This window comes from Labrus bergylta, chromosome 13 (genome assembly GCF_963930695.1).
Source record: "Labrus bergylta chromosome 13, fLabBer1.1, whole genome shotgun sequence".
NCBI lineage: Eukaryota > Metazoa > Chordata > Actinopteri > Labriformes > Labridae > Labrus > Labrus bergylta.
Window position 1 is genome coordinate 23,317,135 of NC_089207.1, and position 23,816 is coordinate 23,340,950.

Below are 23,816 nucleotides of genomic sequence, written 5' to 3' on the forward strand. Positions count from 1 at the left end.
ATAACAGACTCATGACACTAGGGGGTGAAATGACCCATGTTTGAAGTGCCCGCTTAAAAGGAGTGAGAGAGTCCAAAGCTGCACACTGTTCACTGTATGGGGTAGTGGATCTCTGTCCTGGATCTCAGTGGAGGATATAAGGCTGCTGGTTTTCAGTCCAGATTTATAAAATGTAGACAGCGATTTAATTGTGGGATACAACGGGAGTACCTTTTTTCTGCTGCTGGGGTTTGAAAATAAAAGTTGTAAGGGCACCAAAGGCTTAAATCCACAGCGATAATAATAAAACTATCATGGGTAACAATTTTAGACAAATTGTTGTCTTTCTTATTCTGAGAGGGGACAATTTGTGCTAGAACATCTGAGGGCAACAGTTGAAAGTGTTTGGTGGTGACCTGCAGGGCGATGTGGCTTCTGCTCAGAGGCCAGGCACAGCCACACATATCCCATCATTCACTGCTTTCAGCGTTCTTGTGTTGGTGGTTAAACAAAAGCCTTTTTCTTTGAAGAACGTTATGTTGATCTATATTTAACAATCTCATTTGTGCTTGATTGTTCTGGCACATGTCCAGTTTGCACTCGTGTTAACCATAATTAGACTGTGTTGACTATAGCATGGTTGAAATTGCTTGTGCAGAATCTGATTCAAGTTTCCTGCCAAGAAAGGTTTACACATATACAAGGAAAATGTCTTAGCATTTTAATGCATGACAAGAAAGTTAATATTATAAAAGAAACCGGGCAGGAATAAAATAAACAAAAATAAGAAAGAATATTACATAAATTACAATTTAACACTTTAAAGTGTACTGAGAGTCAAGAGTTGCTTGAAGTCTTTCATAAAGGGACGGCCCTTATTTTGTAATTCTTTGCTTGACCATGGTTTACAAATTTCTCTTCCCACCATATACATTCCTCTCTATATGTCCGGGCCTGTTAGATTAAGTAGATACACTGTAGGTACAAAGGTGACTGCCTGAGACTTGTAATTCTTTACATGGGGTATTTTTGCAGGGTTTGCAATTAAAATCCACTCTGCTCAGCTGTAAATTAGAGCCCAAATGACCCTAGGCACAATCTCATACAGTGCCCAAGAGGAGCATTTAATATCGAGATCTTTGATTGCCTCATCTTACCGGGCAAGGCCACCGACCTCAGCATCAATCTTTCTGATTGGCTTAATGACGATGGTTTTGACCTCATTATCCTTGGCCCTCTGACTCTACCCCCCCCCCCCCCCCCCTCCTCATTTATCTCATTTGTTTCCTCTGCTTCTTTCTCCCAGTTTAAGAACTGCATATGAGCCTCATACTGGGCTTTCTTTCAAACTTGAATATTGCCCTGTCATGTCAACCTCATATGATATAATGGAGGATGATATAATGGCAGCAGTGATTCCTCCTCTTCTGGATTTGCAAAGATCTATTATATTGTCATTTATGTGCTATCAGGGGTTTAATATTTCAAATATTGTTTTTTAAACCGTCTGCTCAGGATTGTAATAGTAATGAAATCTGCCTTTCATCCTTTACACTGCCTGTCAGTGGAGACCTTAAAGCTCAAATTAAGAATTTAATGATGGTTATGAATCAAACTAAAATTGATGGTGATCATTTTTATAACTTATGAAAGCAAACAAGACTGTCAGGGATTGGACTGACTAATTATGTATGCTAATTATGATATTAGTACAAAGCTATATATTGTAAATATAGCTGGTTTTAACGTCTGTTTCTGCTGTGTCAGTGTCAGACAGAGATTTACTTCACACCACGTGTCACTGCAAAGATCTAATGTGAGTTAAAAACAGGGCAGGTGTAGGGTTTTTTAAAATCAAAAATCATTTACTCATGTAGAGGTAGAAGAAGAAAGGTATCACAGCAGCATCTTATGGTAATAAAACTACTATTTCAGAGGCTTTACAAACTGAAAATGTTTTACTTCAAATATACTGATCAGACTATTCAGGCATATATATCACTTTATCAGTATTAGCAATGGCTTCCAAAGCTCTATCAGTTTCATCTAATCCTTTCTGTTTTAGCCCCTTCGGAGAGAAAACACTGCATATTTTCTCTGGCAATGTTTAAACATCACTCTCAAGGTTGTGTCTGAGAGGCAGTTTGGGAGTTGTTGTCTTACCTCCCTTTCTCTCTTTCATGCTGACTCCTTCTCTCTCTGGACTCTACTGTGAATAATATCAAAGCACCGCTTCTGACATCCCTTCTATTACAGTAATACCCTGAGAGCACTCCAACAGCTATATAGTGAAACAAACTCCACTTGATACAGTGACCAAAACAGCCTGACATGTTTTTTTATATTGTGTATTTCAGGTGAAACACCACATCACTTTTTTTTAATACTTACTTTCTAAAACTTCTCTGTATTTATGTTGAAGGACTGTCGTTTTTTTTGGTACTCCCTGCAGTTTTTCATACTACAGTGCTTTTGTGTTTACCAACTCCTGAAGGAAATATTTGGCTGCTTATGATCTACCCTGCACTCACTGGCATATATTTGTCTGCCATCCGGTGTTGGGCAGGTAGCATGCAGTCAATTTTTAACAGCGTCGTTGGAAACAAGGTTGATGGGAGAGGCAAAAGGAAACCATAAAGTTGCTGGTTTATAGAGCAAAACAATGAGTTGACAGATGCTAAAAGAGTCCACTGAGCTGAGTGGAAACACAGATACAGTACAGATCATTTTGGGGCTTGTCACAACAGGCAACCCCTACTATTACTCATTCTATGCATTTTTATAAAATTAATACTAATTAGTTGTCGCTTTCATTTTCTTGACATGGTAAAGGTATAAACATTTCTCCAACACATTAATGGCCAATGAAACTTTGATACCTGAGTAAAACTTTTTAAGATAATCTTTCTCCTAAGCTTCTTATAAATAAAAAATTCAGTGATATTTGTAAAAAAGAAAACACAACAAGTCTGTGACTGTGGAACAAATTGTACAGTTAGAAGATTGTTAATATAATTGAGGTGTAATTCAAACTTCAACAAGTTGACCTAGACGACAGAGGGATTGGTGCTGTGGAAAGCAGTGTTGCCTCTCAGCAAGAAGGTTCTTGGTTTAAACCTGTCGGTTAGTGGGTCTTATTGTTTGGTGTTTGCATATTGTCCCCATGAAGTCATTGGTTTTCTCTGAGTACGCTGACTTCCTCCCACAGTCCAAAGACTTTCTCATTAAGTAAATTGGTAATTCTTAATTGCCTGTAACTGTGAAGGTGAGTGTGATTGTCTGTCCTGTTGTGCTAGAGCTATGACTGGCTGGTGACCTGTCCAGAATATGTTTTCTTCTTGTGAATCACAGAAGACATACAGGTTGAAAAATGGAAGTGGGATCAGTTGTGTTAATATGTAACCAAAATAAATAATTCAAAATTATGACATTAAAAGATTCCAAAGTTAAATTATTATATTCAGTGCTGTAATTTGTTCCATTATGTTTTATTTTAAGTTTGATAATACTATATGTACCCAATGACCGTTAACAATGACATCGAAACCCTAATAATCAGCAACTTTACCTAACGTAAGCTTCATTAAAAAAGTTGTTTTTACATTCCCATCTGAAGGATTTTAAAGTCAATGCCGCCCAAACCTCTCCATCCACAATTTCTGTGGATTTTATTTAGCTGCAACAACAATGGCTTCCTTGCATGTTTTGCATTCATAGGATTAAGAGTTACTTATCAATTGTTTAGCGTGTTGCCTTGTGTCTACTCAGTGTTAAGGTGTATGGTTCTACTGATTTTGCAACACTAAACATACATGAGAAAGATGGTAGAGAAAAAAATGATGGGCAATTGTTCCAGTCTTTCATGCTTTTTCTCATCCTCAGTTTTGTTCCAAGCTTTTGAAATGAAACCCACCTGAGAGATTCCAACCTTTGCAAAGAATCACTTCCCCTGCTTAGTTTATGATAGTCCGAGTTGGCTGTGTCCATTAGCCTACATCTAAATTCTACAAATAGAGTAAAAATTACAATATGTTGGGATGAGATCCACTTTAACTCTTAAGGTCTTAAGAGGTCGTGGTTATTAGAAAGTCGGGTTGTGTGCAGAGAGAGCAAACTCATTCCCTTAAATCAGTCATGCATAGTAAAAAAAATCAATGAACAAAGATGGATGACTGTTGGGACACAGGAAACAGGTCTACACTCTGTACAGCTTGCTTGTTCCCGTGATGCTGATGAAGGTGAATTCTGACACTCACAAAACCGGTTTTGCTTTGTTGTCATAATATCTTGCCATTAGGGACAGATGACTCACAGTTAACACATCACTGCGGCATTATTACAGACATAGAGTAGCATCTGGTACAGCAGATAAAACTTTACCAGCAGCATTCTGCATAGTCATCACATGGTTAATGTGCTTTTTAGTCGTTTTACTAAAGCGACACACCACCACCCACTGGTAGTTATGTGTTGCCAGTTCAGCTCAAAATACGGAAAACTATAGAGAGACTGAAAATTAACATTGCTCTAAGGTCAATAGTTAATTCATAAAGTCTGATCCCTAATATGCCCTCCAATCTCTTTGGCCGCTGCATGAAAACATGGTTTCTGAATTCATGTTCTTGGTTTTCACCCCTCGTGAGGTGGAGAAATGACGATTATTCTTTAACCATCCTCCAAAGATCCTAGTGAGAAAGACTGAACTCTTGTCCCCACTGAACTCATCTCATCCCCAAACCTTGTCTCCCCCCCTCTCCCTACTCACACTGTACTTCAAACAGCTTTGCACAGCATGTTATGCTGCATAGCAAAGAGTGACTGCGTCCCTTCCCATGTTGAAAAGGCGCCTGCGTTTCAGGGGGCTTGTCAGTAGGAATCTGTCAAAAGTACTCAGCCGAGTTACTGGGGCCTGAGGACTACAATGCCCCCAGACTAAGAGGGCTTACCCCGCTCACCCCAGCACTTCACAAAGATATCAACTTTGCAGGAAAAGAAACCCAGTACTCTTAGCTGACACCCTTTCTGTATTGTGTGACCTTAGCAATGTCCACATTACACTTCTACACGGCTCTTTTTTCCTGTTCAGGATTATGCCTAAGGGAAGGATTTATGAGCTCTGTGTGCTCTCCCTGCCGCCTCTCCCTCCTCCTTCACTTAATCACGTCACCTTTCATTTCTTTAGGTAAGCAAACAGGCCTAGGGTTTGCTTCTTTCCCATTGGCTACATCCAGATGTGTCTTCAAAAGGAGGGGAGGAGCTTGAAACGGAGTGAATGAGACCTCTCTGAAACTTTCCCTGCCTCTGAGTGTAAACTTCCTGATGAACAGTTGATGGCTGAACTGTTACAGAGTAGTCAGACTCTTACAGATTCTTAAGGAGATCTGAAGATGACATGATCATGTAAGGGAACGTGTGAGCTCGTCTTGGATTACATTTACTGTCAACTCAGAATGGGAGTACTCAGCAGATGATCTGTGATGTTTCAATAACAACATTAAGGTAAAATCCTCATTTAAGACTGAATGTTTGCACCAGCCCTGAATATTTGAGTATGCTAAGATTTAAGATTACAGGGCAAGTATATGGAATCAAATCCTTCATTTATATAGCGTTAATCTAGGTAGTTTTCTATAGTATACAAGAAGGACAACTTTCTTAGCGGTTCACAACTTATGGAATAATAAGATATGGGATAAAGAGTTCATTTGGTGGAGTGATAGGGCCAGGGAGGGCCACTACTATACCACCTGCATGGAGATAAGGGAATGTCAACAATATAACATTCCCATCAGAAACACAGATGAAGGTGCAGGTGCAGGAAAAATATTTTCTTTTTAGAGAAGAAACTGTTCAATCCCAGAGAGTATGAGCAAGACTCCTTCATGAACCCTGCTCTACTTCTTGAGAGTTTTTAAGGCAAAACAGAAGAATGTGCTCCCAAATCCTTTAAGCAACTTTTTTTAATCAGCTCGTCTGGTTTGAGCTAGTCGGGAGCAAGGGGGAGAACACAAGGAGGGGGAGAAAGTTCACTCAAGAAAACAAAAGGATCCTTTTTTTTCCATTTGTTGAGCTTTCAGAAGTTTGTAATAGTGTCTCTCTGTCACACCCAGACACACAAGAGAAGCCGTTCTTGTTTGATTCCTAACAAGAAATGGGATAGTCTGTGATTTGAAATGCTCCATTTCTCTGCCGCCAAACACCTTGTTTCCCCCCCCTCCCACCACAATCATGTGCTTTCAGAAGATTATGTTTAGGGCCTCTAAAATCTAAATCCTTGTGTTGCTTCGGCAGTTTCAAAATGTTGCTACGCCCATGTGAATGTATTTGTAGTTGAATGCAATTTACTTGGAAAGGCATTCAGGAAATCAGATTTTAATCGTAAGCAACTCACTTGTTTACTTCAGCTTCGGCAGAAATCAGCATCCTGGAGTCAGCAACAGAAAAGTTAAACGTGATAAATATTCAGAAGCTGCCTGCATACAATAATTCAAAACAGTTTATTACACTTAGGGAAACAGAGCTGTGATATATTGTGTGTTTATGTTTTCAGTAGTTTTAGTTAATGTGTCATTCAGAGTTTCTTTCCCTATACTTGTCACATGTTTAATAGATGAAAAAAAACCTTGCCTTGTTTTCTTCTTTTTTCCCTGAATGATGTTGGGCACAAACAACCCACTCAGTTCTCAAAAGAAAAACAACTTGAATCAGTTCGACTGATGTCAGAGATTAACTTTCCGCTCATTTGTCTCATATTGTTTTTCATACAGTTAAAAATACATCTCAGTGCTCAGAGGAGAGCAGATATGGCTCATCAGTTACACTCATACCAGGACGGATGAACTTCAGATGATGTAAACAAACACAGATCAGGCTTTGAATTACATTGGACACACCAGGGTAAACTGTGTGTACTTTTGTTGAACTACAAGAGCTGTATCCTCAGGGCGTATAGGGCCTGTTTATTGACGGTGCCTTGAATAAAGAGTTAGACACACCAGCTTTATGTTCTTCAGAAGAAGGCTAAATACCAACCCTGTAACCACAAGTATTCATTACTTAAAGTTCATTTTCAGTTTAGCTAGAAGTCAGTGTAAATATTGTGATAACACATGAATCGTGTTCATCTAACCTCAACTAACATTAAACTACCAACTTACAAAAATGGTCCGATTGAAATTGCCAATGAGTCAAAAATGATATACCTCATAAGATCATGCAAGTATAGCTATACTGAATTATGTAGTAGAATGAGCAGGGGTTACTTACTACTCTCAACCAGAAGGTACAGGGTTCAAATCCTGCTTCAGTCAAAAATGAAAAGTATTGTGTTGACAAAATTCCTTAATTGAAAATAAAAGGTGAGTTAACTGAAATCAGAAGTCGGACTGATTTTTTTATTAATGCAAAAAAAAAATGTATTTCAACTCATGGTCTCAAATTCAGTCACCTTAAATGATTATGGTTGCCTGGATACCAACTTCTAACATTAAGAATGACCAAACCCAGCAAGTGAACTGATTTTAGATACATGACTGAATTTACTTAGTTTTCTTTCCTATACTAACAGTTAATAAGAAAACGTTATATTGGTCAAAATGACACTTTCCCAATAAAATTAACTTGAACTAAAAGAAACGGTGTATACTTTCATTAACAGGGAAAACGTCTGAATTAACTCCATTGTAAATGTAGTGTATACTGAACACTGAGTTGCTACTCTACATCTTCACCATCTAACCTAACTTTAAGTAACAGTCACACTGGGCTAGAACACCATGTAACATTAGAACTTTTTTTGTTGTTGTCAATTTCAGCTTAAAGCCAGAGGTCATTTTTTTTACATTTGTTATTATTCATTTATTTTTCTTTGCTAACATTATTGTAAAAACCGGATCTACCACACAGCAAAATCATCTATGTTGGACCCAATTTGACTTTTGATGTGACAAACACAGAATGTTTTTGTGTTTTCTACAGCTTGTTGGCATGGTGTACAGGGCCCACAACACTTTAAATAGTAGAACAGTCTTTAAAAACATGGTGATTCAGAGTTAAAAACACAAATCCAGAAACATAAAACGTCAAAACACTGTATATCCTCTGTATCAGAAACATGGGCAGTTCTAGGCAGGGGCCAACAGGGGCCAGTGCCCCTGTAACACTGAGCTTTGTCCTCCCTGTGGCCACCCCTCCAAAAGGAAGAACCCCCCTAATAACACATATACAGTATTTGACTGAACAAGCGGACTCACAATCTAATATTAAATACTGTTACTGAAACAAATATAAATCATGGTGTTTAATGATGTGTGCTATTATTTGGCATAATATAATATAATTTTTTTAAAGCGACCATCTTTGTCTATTCTTCACCTGGGTTTAATGTTCCCCTCTGACAAAACAACTGGCACCAGTTTGGCCCCCCTCAGTAAAAGTGGTCTAGAACCGCCTCTGTCAGAATCAAAGTACTCCAGGAGGGAGTGAGAGGTGGTTTAGGATCCATTTCAATTTCCTAAAGAGAGAGAAGGTGAGAGAGAGAGGAGAGACCAGCACCAGTTTATTGGATATCAGATAAAAAATGATAGACACTGCTGGAGTGTTATTGAGAGCCTGGCCTCACTAACTTCTTTGAGAAAACTCTATTACGTGTACTAAAACCCTCACAAAACAAAAGTCTCTGATATTTGTAAAGCTGGATCATATTTTATGTGGACATGGTTAATGATGTAAAGATAACTTTGCATTAAAATCTGGTTCTGCTAAGCCTAGCTGTGCAGACAGAAGCTGTGTCTGCCCAGTGTGGGAGCTCTGAACCACTGGACATGGGAATGCTGTTGTTTACAGATTCAGCATAAAAATGCAGAATCTGTAGAGGCCGGACCAGATTTAGATAACAGAAGTATTGTGGTTTCTGTTTGTAGTATAAATAGTATGATTTGCTAGCGTGTCAGAGAACATTGACTGTACACAGCAAATCAGTCTCTGTGGCGAGGAGAAGTCACAAAAAAAGTATTAGCTGTAATGCAATCCATGAACCCATTGTCACAAATCAAACAACTATTTCCTTTGATTCATGTTTTTGAATCTAAGGTTTCCCTCCTACGTTTAAAACATTATTCTGTCCACACACACTCAGTTTTCAAAAACATCTTTTTCCACATGGACACATGAAAACTCCTTGTCATGAGCATGCCAAGTCAACAATGATGTCCTTGAAATTGTCTCCCCATACCTATGCAATGACCATTTCATTATCAAGTTGTCCCACCACCCGAAGTCTGACCAGGTCTCGCCCAAAACCACAGATGTTGGCTGCAGGGTTTGTGTCATCGGAGTGTTGCATGAAGAAGCAGTGACCTCCGTAGTCCATTCAGGCATCTCTTTACATCAACATAGTGGTAGAGCAACTGTGTATGTACGTAAAAAGTCCAGTTAGCATTGTTAGCTAGCACTAGTTTGGTTATGTCTGCTATTACGCTAATCTCATGCAAGTGACAGCGTTGCACAATGATGTCAAACGGAGGAGAAACTAGTGAACAGTGTGATGTCACAAGCCCAAAACTCTGTTGTCCCCGACAACACAAACATCTTAAACTGAGTTTATGAAGTTTTTTGCAGGAATGAGTTTTCCAAAAGATGCATTTTTATCAATCTAAACTGCAGCTTGCGTGTGTACGAAAGGCCAAAACGCAGAGAAAAATCAATGTTTTAAAACAATACCAGCCTACATTTGGACTAGGCCTGAACCGGAAGTCATTTATCACAAAATGCTGGCTACACCAGAAGCCCGAAAAGCTTTCTATTTCCCCACAGAGGAATACAGTAGTTCTTTTAGCTATGGATACCCACACTGGTGTGTTTTTGACTTTGCATTGTCAATGTATTCGCTGGGAGTTTCCTTTTAAAGCAATACAATACTGCTGCAGGTATTTCTTTTATCTGTCGCATGTTTATTTTCTGTATTATTTTTAAAATTATTATTATTTCTGTCAAAACAGGTACATAAGTCCAACTTTGACTGAATTATTTTACAGTAGTATGCACATTTCTCTTCCTGCCAATAATCCAGCTCCTTTTGCCCCTAAAGTCCTGCTGAGGAGAGAAATGTTTAATGTTGGTTTCCCATCCTTAAACAGACAAGAAGAAGAAATGCCACCCCCATTCTCTACTTTTACAGGTAGAACCAGTCAGTCTATGAGACGTACACATTCAGAATGATGCAGATGAAGATCATTGACATAAGGTCTGGCAAAACAAGTTATTCCGTAAAGCTTAACCCACCCCACACAATAAACTGTAAATAAGAAGAGGATGTGGACACCAGGATATAACCCACTGCATAGTGCACTGCCGTTTTAAAGCGTCCTGTTTCAACATGACATCTCTCTCTGCTGCTGTTTGCTCTTCATTCAATTGAATAAAACTGTGTTAGGGATTGACAAGCTGCACGTTACTTCTATTTAAAGAATAAAATGCTTTGTAAGACTCAATGTTATAAGCTGATACCATGTCTGCTTACAGGTAAATGATAGTGTTAATACTGTCAGTCACACTTTATCTTGCCTCCGGTAACATAAGGTTTAGAATGTTCCCTTATGCTTCTTTTACTTTAGTATCTCTATTCTCTGGTATTCCTATTTTTTCACTATTGTCCTTAAAAACCCAGTACTGTCACAAGCTGTAGGCGAACAGGGAAACTGGATCTGAATGCAGGTAGGAAAAATATGAACAGGCAGGTTTATGAAGCACACAAAAATAAATTGAATTACAAACGAAGAGTATCTTACAAAAATTCTGGAAAGGCTGGCAGGTGAACAAACGTTCCAGGTACAAAACAGGCAGAACGTATGAGGAACCAACAGCAAAAACTCACATAATGAACTGGGAAAACTTAAAGTAGAATCTGGCTGGTTAAATGTCAGGGAGCTGAAAATGTGAAACAGGTGTGTGTGAAAAGAAGACAACAGGCTGGTAAACAGGTGAAACAGGCAGGCAATCAAACACACAAAAGGGAAACACACAAAGGCAGGAAACAATGGACGGCAAGACAGACAAGTGACAAGAACTACAAAGTAAAACAGGAAACACTAAACTGAGTCAGGACTTAGACATTATTCACAGGCCTCTACCCTCATGTTTTTAATGAAACATGCGGGTATAATGACCATCTAGAGAATGTAATCTGAGCATTGCAATGCAATAAATCAAACATGAACAACTCCTGAAACTCATGAATCATTTCATGTTATTTATTTTACAGCACCCTTTTGTCAGTGTTGACATGTACTACAGATAGAACAACATCCAGTCTTGAAGACTGTTTTCCACCATGAGAGACCGCTTAGAGGAACTCCTGCAGAGGGCTCAGGAGTTTTCAGAGGAAGCAAGTGAGAACACCAGCCCATTTTCAGCAGAAGGTGATAATGATGACTCTGTGGCGACCGGGGTCATAACGCCACAGGCCGTGGTGTTCGAGGAGGAACCAATCATTGAGAATTTCCTGTCCGAGGCTCAGCAAATCCGAGATGATATCACAGTGCTGGAAACAGAGGTGAATGCATCTATTTTTTATGCTCTTACCGTTTAAAGTGGGAAGCACTTTTTTATGAGCAATACTTCCACAAACCTCGACTGTTTCTGTTTTTCTCTTGTTTATTTCATTATTTTTTACTTCAAAACTGAATTAATGAAAAATAAATTTTGACTGTAGTCTGCGTTCATTTGCTATATCTTGCTAAATGCTCAGTTGCCAATGTCAATTTCCCATGAAATTAAGGTCCTTAAGTTTGGCCAGCAGCAAAAGTCCCTGGTTGCAACCATGCGTCGTTTCAGTGTGATGAAGAAAGAGAGCAGTATAACCCGGGACATTAAGCTCCAGGCTGAAAGCCTCCATCGACGCTTAGAAGCCCTTTCAAAACAAGTCCAAAGGACTGAGGAGCAGCAGGGACCTACTGCTGCTACAACACGGATACAACGCTCCCAGCATGCAGCGCTATACCGCAAATTTCAACAGGTGGGGAAAAAGATTCTACCACTCTCGTCTGGCGTTTTCATATATAGCCTACAGTATGTTTTTTTTTTCCTTTAGCACAAGCCTTTCAGAACAAACCTCTCCAGCCTGTGATGTGTGTTTTATGTTTATTGGTGGTTTGACGCAGGATAAAAACATTAGCAATGTTTAGCTTGAGATGTTTCCAAAGTGTCTCAACATAATTTATGAATTTCTAACTGTAGAAATGTGTTTTGAGAGAATAACTATTATTACACATTTATAATTTAGAATATTGTCATGGTATTTGTAGTTGGCAGAAAAGAGAAAGAACAAACATATTAACATACTAATATAAATACACATATACAATTAAAACATTCAAATATGAATGGAATTATTTCCCCAGGACCAGCAGAGTAAATGCATTTCTCTATTTGATCAGTTTGCTTCATGTCTCTTTGTCCATGCTATACTGTACAGTTAATTCTTTAAGTTGCATAATATCTGTTTAACTGCTTTAACTGGCTAAAGTCCCAAACCTAAATTTTGCTTATGACAATAAAAAATAAATGAATCAGATATTGTCTCATCGTTCGTTTCCCCTCCCCCTCTTGATTTCCATTCTCTCTTTTTTTTCTGTACTAATGTCCAGGTAATGCTGCAGTACAATGAAGGTCTGCTGAGCAAGCAGGAACGCTGTAAGCACTTCATTATTCGGCAGATGGAGGTATCGGGGAGGGATGTGACGGAGGAGGAGGTGAATGAGATGGTGGACACAGGAAAATGGGACGTCTTCAATGAGAACCTACTGAATGATGCCAAAATCACACGATCACAACTGTCTGAGATTGAACAGCGACACAAGGTAAAGCCAGCGCTACAACAAAGTTAGCACCTTACTTTATTAAACAGCCTATAGAGTGATGTGTCAAGCCTGATCATTGACACATCACATAAAATGTCCCCAAGATACAACTTTCTTCTAGGGCCTCAGCTAAATGTTACAACGCCCACTGCAGGCACTTACAAAGTATATTTTTTTGCATGCTATATGTAAGCAATTGGAAAATATTACTTTGTCACAAGACTGAATATCATGCTATGATATCTGTCATTTGATTTGTAATTTTTTTAAGGGTCTGGATACCTTTAAGATACAAAACACATTTCATCAAGCTCGCCATTCAATGTGATGCATGGTCCAAATTCTCAGAAAAAAAACATGCTGGCCAGCAGCCTAAGGGTGAAATATGCAATGTGAAATTAACTTCCTGACAGGTCATTGCACTAAAATGTTAATAAGCATTCCATTAGTAAATTGCACTCATTACATGGGACATTGTCTGGAGTTGCATTTATTTTATTTATTCATTTATTAGCACACATATACGAATACATCAAATAGGATTAACTAAAATATAAAAGGTGTGTCAGGAGAGGTCAAGAAGCCAACAGGCTTATACAAGGGACCTCACCTCTTAAGAGACAAATAAAACAACTAAGCAAATCGAATTACACAATTTCAAAACAGAATTGAATATACACACATATATACATGTATGCATACACACACACTTACACACATACATACAATAAAAAGACTGAATATTGAACCCGCCATCAGCTAAATGAAACAGGCATTAATCTGTTGAAAAGGTAGAGTGAATGAGTGAATTGATGGGAAAAAAATAAAAAGAATATATAGTCTGGAGTTGTATGATGCCATGATGCTCATAAGTTAGCATGGTAATCTTTACTATAACTATTGTCAACAACACATCTAAAATGAGTAAAGCAAAGGAAGGGAAATGGGAAAAATGAAAAGAAATTCATGTAAATTTAAAATGAGTGATGAAGACCAAATGTACTTTCATTTGCTGATGTATACAAAGATGTTTGTGTGTATTTTCACTAAATAAAGATGTGGATTTGTCTTGAGGTTTTCTATCTTCACCTCCAGCCTCTGATTTGTATTTTTGTATCCAGTAGTACTTATCCCATTCTTCCTCTTTTCCAACAGGAGTTGTTAAGCCTGGAGAACAACATAAAGGAGCTGAGAGACCTGTTCATGGACATATTCATGCTGGTGGAGGAGCAGGGGGCCCACATTGATCATATTCAGACCAATGTGGAGAGGACACAGGATTATGTGGCTGCCTCTAATGAGAAGTTCAAGTTGGCTGCCAGGTACAAGAAGAAGAACCCACTACGACAGCTGTGCTGCTGCTGCTGTCCTCCATGGAAATGTTGCTTGTAAAGAGTATGCTTTTTTTTTTTTTTTTTTTTTACCTCAATGGTCAACCCAAATATGGTTTTATTTCAAAAGTCTACCTGCAGACTTACCTGATGGGGGCTTGAAAGTACCATTAAAGTGAAGGTTATGGAACTGCAGGATCTGCAGTGGTGGAGACAGACTCACCAGAGCATGGAAAACAATTAGGAGGAAAGGCCAGAATTGGTATTTGAAGCACTTGTTTCTTTCAAGTGGATGTGGGGGGACTGCTATTGGAAGAGACAGTTCACTGAGTGCTGCTCACCACCACTGCTGCTTATTGGAGACCTTCACTGTCATCTGACGGAGGTCACAGACAAGGCCGGACCACTGCCTCTGCTAGATCAGCAGATATTTCAACATGTTTTTGTTTTTTTCCCAAAAGAGCCTTTCCATGTTTTTTCCTCCCTACCATGAAAGCTCAAGTTGATGACTATTTGTTATTTATACAGCACTTTAAGACTTTTTTTCTCTTCTCTTTTCAGCTCAAAGATATATTTCACAAAGTGAAGAAAGATTGTCTTTCCTTGAGTCTTTCCTTTGTACTTCATTTTTTGATCCACTTGAAAAATAGAATGTTTTAACAATTACTCATTAGTTTCATTTGCGTTTCAAAGTATGATCATGTTCTCTGAGAAAAATATTATCCCTTTTATTCCATTTCAAAGAGGCAGGGAGTCAAGTAAAACTCTGAATAACGAGCCTTGATCACAATATACTGTCAAGACACTAGACTGAACTGCAAAACTATAAAAAAAAGAAAAGATGGGAGATTTGTAGTCATGCATTTTAGGAACTATTTGATTGCTCAACAAGCCTTGTGGAAGTATATTGGAAAGGTTAGAGATGTTATGATGGCATAATGTATAATTACTATGTCGCTCAAAATGGTATCAGTCAATTAATCAATCAATCAATCAATCATTATTTGTTTAACCCCAATAACAAGTGTTGTTGATGAAACTGTCAAAACAAAGTGGTGGCTGGGCGTCAGGCGGTGGTTGTTGGATGAAACAGTTTGATGGTGGTGGCTGGGCGTCAGGCGGTGGTTGTTGGATGAAACAGTCAAAAAGTGGTGGCTGGGCGTCAGGCGGTGGTTGTTGGATGAAACAGTCAAAAAGTGGTGGCTGGGCGTCAGGCGGTGGTTGTTGGATGAAACAGTCAAAAAGTAGTGGCTGGGCGTCAGGCGGTGGTTGTTGGATGAAACAGTCAAAAAGTGGTGGCTGGGCGTCAGGCGGTGGTTGTTGGATGAAACAGTCAAAAAGTAGTGGCTGGGCGTCAGGCGGTGGTTGTTGGATGAAACAGTCAAAAAGTAGTGGCTGGGCGTCAGGCGGTGGTTGTTGGATGAAACAGTTCGATGGTGGTGGCTGGGCGTCAGGCGGTGGTTGTTGGATGAAACAGTTCGATGGTGGTGGCTGGGCGTCAGGCGGTGGTTGTTGGATGAAACAGTTCGATGGTGGTGGCTGGGCGTCAGGCGGTGGTTGTTGGATGAAACAGTTCGATGGTGGTGGCTGGGCGTCAGGCGGTGGTTGTGGCTTCAAACCAGCTGAAAATCTCTTACTTGAGCAGGAATCAGCACCATGAACTTATATCCTGCTAATATGCTGTATAACTGATCAATAGTAAACCTGTTGACATTTTTCACCTTCACTTTGAGTTGACCTGAAAACACTAACTCATTCCCCTCTGTGGATAAGGACTAATAAAACCAGTAAAATGAGGCAGTAAATTAATTTCAGGAGAGAAAACCATTTCATATTTGATCTGACTTACTGGCAGAGCGGCTCTTTACCAGCCTCTCGTTGACAGTGATGTTCTCTGGTGAGTCAGTGACCTGTGGTGTCTGGTGTCCAGGCCAAAATACAGGTGACCTGGGTGTTCACGAGAGAGACTGGAAAATCCTGTTTGTCTGCTACTCCCAAGTTTGCTTCATGACAGCTATATTTGTTCTTACAGAGAGCAGTGTGTGAACAGAACTGTTAACATCTTCACAGATTGTTAAAAGGACCTATTTTTGAGAAACATTTAAAATGTAAGTATTCCTTTTAAAAATATTTTTTTGCTTTTGGATTGAGTAGAATGGCTGACAGACACACTACAGCTAAAAACATTTGTGTAGGCATTTTGGTTATATCTCCAGGGATTGACATGTTATACCTGAAATCACTGCCTGTCAATGTAGTGCTTTATTTAGGTCAATGTATTTACACCGTTCCCCTGGGTCTAGTTACAAAACAAGGTGACATGTGTTAGATGAGATATTATCTGACTGGAAAAGTCTTCCCCTGAATCTTCTGTTTGGTACAGACAAGCCTCACTCTGATTAGAATGACATTTTGAAACCAAGACATACATGAATCAAATATGCAAATGTGAATATGTAAATCAAATAACAATACATTGTAATGCAGCAGGGCAGCAGCGTTTCTGTCAGACGTAGTTAGGACAAATGAGCTACTGCTGCAAATTGAAGGGTTCTTGAACAGCAACAATGCCATCCAGTGTTCACTGAGATAATTGCCAGTTAAAAAAAAGGCACTTAGTGTTTGAACACTTAAGGGGGATATTACCATGCAGAATAGTGTTTTGTGAATTGTTGCAAGTGTTGTATGCGAACACAAAAATAACACAGCATGATTTTATGCCAAAAAAATCTTTGAACAGAAAAATGTGTGGCTGTTGTCAGTTTTGTGAAGCTCTTAAAAAAGCACATAGAGGTCATGTTTCTCAAAAATGGAAAAGAACTTCACAACTTAACATATACGAATGTGTTGTCAAATTGCCTAAGAAAAGTCATTTTAACATTGATCCACAGCTATACTTGCTCCTTAGAATAAAAAGTATTATGTATTTATATTATCTCTATATATATGTTCCACAAAATAACCCATTTTCCATTTTTACTTTAATGAAAACATAAAATCAATCACATTCCGCCTTAGAAATCTTGCCAACCCTTTGTGTCAGTTTTAAATTTTTAATATGTATATTATGAAGGTCTTGTCAATTTAAATCTAAAAATGTAGAACAGATAAAATCTCTTTCAGACAAAAGCAAATGTATTACAGTCTGAGTGGCCATAATAAATTAATATGCAGCTTGTTAATATCCGCCATCATCATGAAAAAATATTCAAGATGATTTGTGATGGGCTTCTTCTTGATATTCTGCAGGGATGCAGGAGTCTGCTGTCCTGAGAGGAAACCTCCTGGGATAGATATCAGCCGTCCTTGAGATCACCGGGCCATGGGAGACTGCACAGTGCTCAGTTCAGAAACCTTTTTACATCTGACCCAGAGGCAGGTCATCCAGAGTCACCCACATTTCACCCACAACCTTCTCTCTCTCCGTCTCTGTCTCTCTCTCTGTCCTCGCTCTCTTTTCCCAGCACCACCGCACGTAGCATTCAAGCAGCTACACACTTAGGGGGTAGCTGCAAACAAAAGTTGTGTGATATGTATACGTTCCACGGTGGATTCATCTTATTTACCTCCTGCTCCAATGTTGTTATCTGTAATTTCATCTGAAACCACCTTGCCTTGAAGCCATTCAGCAGCTTGTTCCTTGATGGATCAGATTTGACCTTTGACTTTAGGGATCATCATTGTGTTTTGACCAGCAGCACTACCAACTCTTCAACTTCAATATCAAAATGGTGAATGGACTTGAGCGTGCACTTTTCTAGTCTTCTGAACACTCAAATCACTTTTTACACCTCAGATCACACATGTCCATTCACACAGCCTTTAAGAGATTATTTTCTATGACTGATGATCTGGTTATTTGATGAGATCTAGACAATATTTTGCATTATGATGCAGTACAAATGTTTAAGCTTCATTGTAATTCATTGACAGTTTACATTATCCTTATTTATGGGCCTAATACATAGAAACAACATTTCCTAAAAAAATAATATTTGTAGTGGCTGTGTATTGAACATCTAAAAAAGTTTTTTTTTAAAAGGTAATGACTAAAGGCAATACAACAAATTGTGTTTTTACTTTCCTCTTTTCTTTAGTTTTTATTTACTTAGGAACTCATGTAATCTATTTTTATATATCCTCTTACTCCACATTCAGCAACACATCCACATGTTTATTGTGGACCTCTGGCCTCTTTCCACACGAAAGATCAATCAATGATTTAACAATAATGTGAACATCAGAGACACACCAGAGTTTGCGACGCTAATCGTGGCTCGCAGAGATGCAGTGACGTCTGTGTGTGACTATGTATTCTTCGTTGTTCTTTTATCCGGCCTGTCACTCCCAAATGTGATCCCAGAGACACCCTCCAAATGTCTGAGCAACATCAAAGCCACCCTCCTGTGAGTAACAGCAGCTGTGCTTATAGAGAGCTGACATTACTTTACTGCCTGGTTTTATCACTCCCATCAAATCCTGAACAGAGATATCAGGGCCTTCACAAAGTGATAAATCAAAAACAAAGTGTACAGTGAGTCTGGCGGCAGCCTTGGGAGCAGGTACACAAGCAGTGGTACAGTGGCTGCTCTCATGTAGAGTATTTGCACAATGTGAACAGTAATTCAAAAATGTTTTTAAAGGTTAAAATCTGAATTCTTTATGCTGTTCTAACAACACATCCGTTTATTCAAAGAGAGCACTATAAGAGTTTCACTGCACACTTTTTGTTGCAGATGATGTTGGATTTATGTGACAGAATTCTTGGCCGCTCTGCAAAATCAATTACAGTTTCCAGGAAGGGACCTTTGCTGCACATCATATCTCCTTTATCTTCCGCTGTCTTTTCACATTATTATTCTCACTGTCAAATGTCACAAAAATGTCACAAACTGAAGCTTGATTTGGACCAGTATAATGGTGAATAAGGCTCAGTTTGTTTTTTCAAACTGAACAGACTTTTTTTAAAGGGAAGAAAACAATCAAGTGCATTAAATGTCAAATGGATAATGGCTCTGCATGAACTTACAAACACGATGACTGTTCAGAGAACAATGTTCAGCTCAACAAGAACAGCAAGGCTCAATTAAAACATCAATATAACTTATTATTAAGCTGTGCATACATGTAGATGTAGAGATATACGGAGCCCCTGAAGTCCCCAAAAAGTACAAAAAAAAAAAAATGGCACAATATAATTATCTTTTGCACACAGGATATTAACTTGTTCCCACAAAACATTATGCAGTGCGCACAAGATATTATGGTGGTTCCAACAAGTTATTGTGTTGTCCATACAACATAATAACTTTTGCCTACAAGTTAGATAATACCTTGTGTGCACAAGATATTATGTTGGTTCAAATAAGTTATTATCTAACTTGTTCCCACAAGATTTTTTTTTTTTTAACTTTTTCGGACCTCAGGGGCTCTGTAGAAATAGACCCGTATTGTTAATGATTTTACTTTGAAGCATCATTATTAATTCATGGTGTGCAGAAACTATGTCAATGTTTCTGTGAAGTAGGAAAACAAACAGTGAAAGCTTTCCAAAATAAATATTCAAATAGCAAATGTTTTGAAATATGTTATAAGAAGTTATTTTATGGACTTACAGAGGGGGGTTATGTTCCAAAAGAGCATGTCCCTAAAAAGTATTTACGATGGTTGACAGTGTGATGGATGATGTGTGTGTTATTATCGAAACAGTACAATTAATATAATTGTATGCATTTCATAAGGCTTCTATTATGTTTCCCTAAGATTGTTAACTTTATGAGTCCTGCTTTGGACTGTTTCTTTTACTCTGCAACCTTTTCACAAAGCAATGTTCTCCAGAGTAATCACAGGAACTAAAGGTAGACAAAAGAAAAAGCTTACGTTATTGCTACAGGTATGTTAAAGCCTGCAGACCCTTGACCTTCTTGCTATTTGTAATTTCTTGTAAACAACTCTTACAGCTATGTAATTAATTTCACAAAACTCTTAATAACAGCCTGCTAGAGATTTAAAGGTAAACCGGTGTCTGACGTCCCTCTTCTGTATACCAGTTAATGACGAAAGTTGACTGTTATTTATGAACCTATCGAAGGACGAATGTTCAAACTTAAATATTCTGTCAGAGTGATGTATGAGCTGAAGTAATAAGAGCTCTGGGAAGGTCCCTGCATGCCATCTGTGGAGATCCCATGCAGATAGACTGAGTGGTTATATAGACACATATGTGTGTAGCTGCTACACTGACTTTAAATATGTTTTCATCTTTTTTTTTGACAGGGGGGATGGATGAATAGGCGCTGTGTTTAATTCTCAGCACATGTGAAACTGGTGTAAAACAGAAGGGGGGCATTTTAAGTTTAGCGTGTGAATGTCAGCTCACTGTCACATATATCAACACTGTTCTGTTTCATGCAGTGATGTAAGGAAAAAACAAAATTAATTACCTACCCTACTGTTCCCTAGAATAACCCTAATTACATTTTAATTTTATACAGAAAACTCAAGATATTTCATAAAAAGGCAACTCGTTTGATTTTGAACTACTCTAGCTCTTCAACTCTTCCCTTGGCTTTCTTTCAAACAAGCAGTTTCTTTTGAGCAGTTTCTTTTTTCTTTCCAGCCAAATGATGTTGTGATACTGACAGAAATACAACATGACGTGAGAAGATGTGTGTGCTCACTCTCAGCAGAAATGATGCATTCTGCTGCAGCTGCAGCTGTGGAGGCAAACCTGCAATCATCCTGCCAATCACATCCAATGAACGCATTCAATACTCAGCATGCATTGTGCTACGCTTGTACTGAAAATTAAACACAGAGAGTGTAATATGTCAAATGATCCTATGAGATTCTGACAAGGATAAGCCTAAATAAAAGAAACTGCTGACGTCTTTGCATCATTTTGCCTTTCTGCAGGAGAGTGCAGTGGCTTTGAAGTTTGACTTTAATTTGAGGAATAACAGCCTTAAAACATCAATCTTTCAGATAAATAGAGTCATTTCCAACTTACTTGTAATTGCTTGTCACTTCCAGATGGTTATGGATTCAATAATCTTTGCCAGTAACTTGTCTCATGCAGAGTTCCTCTGAATGAAAGTACAGTTTAATGACAACACACTTAAACAGTTTCCTTTTTGACACTCAGAGAAGCGGGAAAAGGCCAGCAGAGGGCGCTGATATCCAAGAATAAAAAAAAACCTAAATTTCAGTTCACATTGGTGCACTCTCCTGCTCACAATACTTCTTCCATAAAAAGTAACAAAAAAGTTCTTCTCAGGCTGTGCTCCCCAATTTTGATTTTTTTGTAGTTGTAAGAGGTCTTACATAGGTCAAACAGTGCCTATACGTAGCCCCATTGATGTGCTTTTACCTCAGATTTAACAGCAGCTCTCTCTGCTCCTCAGTGTTCAGTATTGATTAGTGTTCCCAACAATAGAAGCTGAACAGTAGGAGGGCCGTCGAGGGCGCAGCTGACGCATGTGTCAGGACGGAGGAGAGGTGAAAATGAAGTGAGACGTGGGTGAATAAAACATGTCTTCCAGGACGTTGCCTTGTTTCACCGTGAGCCTCCCTGGTGGTTAATCCTGTATGTGAAGAGAGGGCAACCGCATTCAGCCTCGCAGGCACACACACATTTAGGCATGTACAAACAATATAGTCATAAGAAAACATACATGCACACAAGAACAGAGCAGCTTTAAACTCTAGGCTTACTCATGTGTTCATTGGGACTGGATAACTATTTCGAAGGATCTATCCAAGAGCAGAAAAAAAAAAACAGGACATAACTATTTTCTTTTCTTTACAGGTCATCCCTTTGACCTTGTGAAGTAGCATCTGAGCTATTAAGACCAATTGAGCTGATGTTGTCTCCGTGCGGTCCAGTCTGTGTAACAAGTAATGTGATCCTGACTCCTCGCTCCACTCTACCTTGTCATCAAACTCCACAGAAAAATTGATTAGATGGCTCCCTAAGCTTCATAATGTTATTTACTCTATTGGATAACTGTGTGGGGGGAAACAGTTGTGCAGTCCAGTGCAGAAGCTGTAAGTGAATTAAGCACAATTTGTGTGATCATAATCAAAAGTGGAAAGCTGTGTCTTGTCTATACAGGCCAGACTGAAGTGCATCGCTGACATAAAGATATACGGTAAAGTGGGATGATGTAAATACGTGTAAGGAGACAGTGGAGACAGAAGCAACTAGACACTCCCAATAACCTTTTTTTTTAAAAAACACGTGATCATAGATTAGCATTTCCTGTAATATGGCAAACAGGAAAATTGATTTTGATGTTTCAATACACAATATACATGAAGTAAATGTTTTGGATAGCAAGGTATTCTGTCTTTCTATCATGTACAGTCCAAGAACTCAATCGATTACTCAGCCAACAGGATTTGGATAACTTTCTCTCTCATATGTTTCAAGTAAAAAAAAAAAAATGTCTCCAGGAAAAGTGATGTAGCATATTTTTATATATAAAAAAAAATAACATGGGATTTAACATAAAGGGATCAACAATAACTGTCACAAAACGTCACTGTCTCTGCGTTCAGGTTCACATTCGGCTGTTGAAGTGGGAAAAGAAAACATCTGTGTTTTCAGTGATTTCTGCATCTGTCATATCTGCTCGTTTCATCAATCCCCTGCACAGTCAGGATGTATTGTCTATCTGTCAAGACTTCAATGTGTTTCCTTTAAGACCAAGTACAAAGTGGGGAAAAGAAATGAATGAGCAAACACCGTCAGTGGATCTTCATTATATATATATTTTTTTAAATCCTCACGTGTATTTCATACATGCTAAAAATAGCATTGTAATATGTAAGAAATTGCATTATGTCACATTATGTGTGCTGAAGAAAAGCCTGGTTGGGCTCAATTTTATTTTGGCGCTTTCTATGCCTTTATTTAGAGATAGGACAGTAGAGTCAGAAATCAGAGAGAGAGAGTGTGGTCTGACATGTCAGATTTGAAACTGGGCCTCCATGCATGGGGCACGTGCACTAACCACAAGGCTAACGGCGCCATGAAACGTTATGTTTTTAAATGCATTAAGTGATTAAACAATAGTGAGTATTTTTACTTTAGATCCAAGGACTTTTGTTTATGACTCAGCACCTGAGCAAGTGATGTGTGTGTGTTTGCTGACTCTTTACATTGTGTGCTGACTTTGTAGCAGAACGTCGAAGGGTTGATCTTATTAAAAAATAATGTATCAAAGATATATTCACGAGAAGCTAAACTTTAACGATTTTCTCCATTTCAGTCATTTCTAAACTCTATCACTCACCGAATAACCCCTATACATCGCTTTCTGTGTTCCTAATGTTTTCACGTCTGTTTGTTTGCATGTACACAGTTTATTATACAGTCAAATAATGTTTGCACTGATGCTCATCCTCCATCTGTCTCTTCATCCATCTATCCAATAATTAGTCTTTCTCACTGATTTCAGCCCAGTTCTCCATCAAAACAATCTGTCTCTGCACTCATGCACCTGAGGGACAGCACAGACGTTTTCCTATTGGCTGATGAAGGATAATGAGGCAACGCTTAAACTCATCCGCGAAATCATGCTGCAAATTAAAAGCGATGAATTGGCAACAGCTTGAAGACAAAACCATGAAGCACTCTCTAAACAAA

The 23,816-nt window shown here is 38.6% G+C and overlaps 1 protein-coding gene across 1 annotated transcript; it reads left to right on the plus strand.

Moving 5' to 3' along the window:
* The first annotated feature begins 5,311 nt into the window (after nt 1–5,311).
* Nucleotides 5,312–14,260, plus strand: stx19 (syntaxin 19). The gene is made up of 5 exons (XM_020641065.3): nt 5,312–5,478; nt 11,240–11,530; nt 11,756–11,992; nt 12,624–12,836; nt 13,992–14,260. Exons 2-5 carry the CDS (start codon nt 11,309–11,311, stop codon nt 14,226–14,228), a joined length of 909 nt encoding a protein of 302 aa, XP_020496721.1. The 5' UTR covers nt 5,312–5,478; nt 11,240–11,308; the 3' UTR covers nt 14,229–14,260.
* Nucleotides 14,261–23,816: the final 9,556 nt, after the last annotated feature.

Excerpts from the sequence above, each read along its gene's own strand:
- stx19 (XM_020641065.3), top strand. The coding sequence starts at position 11,309 with ATGAGAGACCGCTTAGAGGAACTCCTGCAGAGGGCTCAGGAGTTTTCA. Across the intron at positions 11,531-11,755 it reads TCACAGTGCTGGAAACAGAG|GTCCTTAAGTTTGGCCAGCA; the intron begins GTGAATGCATCT and ends CATGAAATTAAG. Across the intron at positions 12,837-13,991 it reads AGATTGAACAGCGACACAAG|GAGTTGTTAAGCCTGGAGAA; the intron begins GTAAAGCCAGCG and ends CTTTTCCAACAG.